At 47.8% G+C, this 1,024-nt stretch overlaps 1 protein-coding gene across 1 annotated transcript; it reads left to right on the top strand.

Moving 5' to 3' along the window:
• Positions 1-245: 245 nt before the first annotated feature.
• PVX_237290 (hypothetical protein) lies at positions 246-956 on the top strand (the record flags this gene model as incomplete). Its single annotated transcript, XM_001612314.1, has 1 exon — positions 246-956. One exon carries the CDS (start codon positions 246-248, stop codon positions 954-956), a length of 711 nt encoding a protein of 236 aa, XP_001612364.1.
• Positions 957-1,024: the final 68 nt, after the last annotated feature.

Raw genomic sequence — 1,024 nt, 5'->3', positions numbered from 1 at the left:
ACGTCAATGGGAGTTTGTTTTGGCACCAAAATCAACGGGACTTTCCAAAATGTCGTAACAACTCCGCCCCATTGACGCAAATGGGCGGTAGGCGTGTACGGTGGGAGGTCTATATAAGCAGAGCTCTCTGGCTAACTAGAGAACCCACTGCTTACTGGCTTATCGAAATTAATACGACTCACTATAGGGAGACCCAAGCTGGCTAGTTAAGCTTGGTACCGAGCTCGGATCCAGTACCCTTCACCATGGAGGAAGGGGACCAGGCGACTGACGCAGCAGAGACCAGTGCGCTCGCTGCGAACACGCTGACTCGAGAAGAACAGCCCGACGAACGGAGCAAAAACGAAGTGACGCTGCTCGAAATAAAAAGGAAAGTCCAAAACGAGAAGGAGGCACAGAAGGACGACAATAAACAGAGAAAGTTCAAAATAATTAATTACACATCCAAGGATAGTCTTGTGAGCAAAGTGGAAAAGGAATTCTTCCTTTTCTTTTGTTTCCTCTGCGGTTTTAATTGCCTAATTAGCGAAACAGACGTTGCAGATTTGCCAAGAAGGAAGACTGACGGATCGATCATATTTCCCTTTAAAAAAATTGTTCACAAAAAATATTATAAAACGAAAAAGGAATGTATCCTCATACGAAGAAGGGAAGACGCGTTGGAAGTTCAGTTTCGAATTCTATGCAAAGAGTGTGGCGTTCCCATTGGGTACGTTAACAGCCTTGCCGATGACAACGCGTACGTTTATTACTATGACTATTCCTTCGTTCGCAGCCAGACGAAGTCGCGCCTTTTTAAGGACGTCTCGCTGAAGGGTCAAGACAATTCTGCAGATATCCAGCACAGTGGCGGCCGCTCGAGTCTAGAGGGCCCGCGGTTCGAAGGTAAGCCTATCCCTAACCCTCTCCTCGGTCTCGATTCTACGCGTACCGGTCATCATCACCATCACCATTGAGTTTAAACCCGCTGATCAGCCTCGACTGTGCCTTCTAGTTGCCAGCCATCTGTTGTTTGCCCCTCCCC

Source organism: Plasmodium vivax, genomic scaffold, assembly GCF_000002415.2.
Source record: "Plasmodium vivax scf_7100 genomic scaffold, whole genome shotgun sequence".
Classification (NCBI taxonomy): domain Eukaryota; phylum Apicomplexa; class Aconoidasida; order Haemosporida; family Plasmodiidae; genus Plasmodium; species Plasmodium vivax.
This window is presented reverse-complemented; position numbering and strand designations above follow the sequence as displayed.